The 1,037-nt window shown below is 28.1% G+C and overlaps 1 protein-coding gene across 1 annotated transcript in view; it reads right to left on the bottom strand.

Moving 5' to 3' along the window:
* Positions 1-349: 349 nt before the first annotated feature.
* The window catches only part of irak4 (interleukin-1 receptor-associated kinase 4), a 19,245-nt gene continuing 18,557 nt past the window's right edge, over positions 350-1,037 (bottom strand). The window contains exon 10 of the mRNA XM_016249891.1: positions 350-369. Coding sequence (XP_016105377.1) covers positions 350-369 — 20 coding nt within the window. The remainder of the gene's footprint in view (positions 370-1,037) is intronic.

Genomic DNA, 1,037 nt, shown 5'->3' with positions numbered 1-1,037 from the left:
AGTTTTTGTATTTTAAGTCCTGGTTGACAAGCCAGCATTTCTCATTAAAAAATTATAATGAAACTATAAAAAAGACAAAAACCACAAAATAAAATGACTAAAGCTTTTAAACTTAAAAGGAAAAGATCCTGATATAAAAGTAAAAGCTGAAAACACAGCAGAGATGAATAGAGTCTGTGGTAGTGTGTGAGAGCTAAAGTAACGCTGGTGCTGTGTCAGTGTTCATTTATTCCATGCCGGGCTACAGCTGTGGGATCCGCGAGCGCATGCTGTACTCCAGCTGTAAGCACCCGCTGCTGGAGATGGTGGAGAACACCCTGCTGATGGAGCTGGAGAAGAAGGTCAGTGGTCAGAGGACTCGTCTGCAGTCTGCAGCAAAAACATGGTTTACAGCTTTCTGTCATACCTTCAAAATATACTTTATATAAAAAATGTAATTATTAATAACAAATTTAATACGAATACTATATTTTTTGTTATTTTAAAATATACAGTTTTCTAATTTTATTTCTAATTTCTACATTTTATCATTTTAATTTCTAATTTACTAATCTTAGTTCTAATTTGTACATTTTTATTAATTAAATTATTTAATTCTAATTTTATAATTTTATTTATACAATCGACATTCCTGTCATTCAAATTTTATAATTGTATTTCTAAAATCTACATTCCTGTCATTTTAATTCTAATTTCTACTTGTATTTCTAAAATCTACATTCCTGTCATTTTAATTCTAATTTCTACTTGTATTTCTAAAATCTACATTCCTGTCATTTTAATTCTAATTTCTACTTGTATTTCTAAAATCTACATTCCTGTCATTTTAATTCTAATTTCTACTTGTATTTCTAAAATCTACATTCCTGTCATTTTAATTCTAATTTCTACTTGTATTTCTAAAATCTACATTCCTGTCATTTTAATTCTAATTTCTACTTTTATTTCCAAAATCTACATTCCTGTCATTTTAATTCTAATTTCTACTTTTATTTCCAAAATCTACATTCCTGTCATTTTAATTCTAATTTCTACTT

This window comes from Sinocyclocheilus grahami, unplaced genomic scaffold (assembly GCF_001515645.1).
Source record: "Sinocyclocheilus grahami isolate Dianchi unplaced genomic scaffold, SAMN03320097.WGS_v1.1 scaffold958.1, whole genome shotgun sequence".
Taxonomy (NCBI): domain Eukaryota; kingdom Metazoa; phylum Chordata; class Actinopteri; order Cypriniformes; family Cyprinidae; genus Sinocyclocheilus; species Sinocyclocheilus grahami.
The sequence above is the reverse complement of the archived record's forward strand: the minus strand, read 5'-3'. Positions and strand labels throughout refer to the sequence as shown.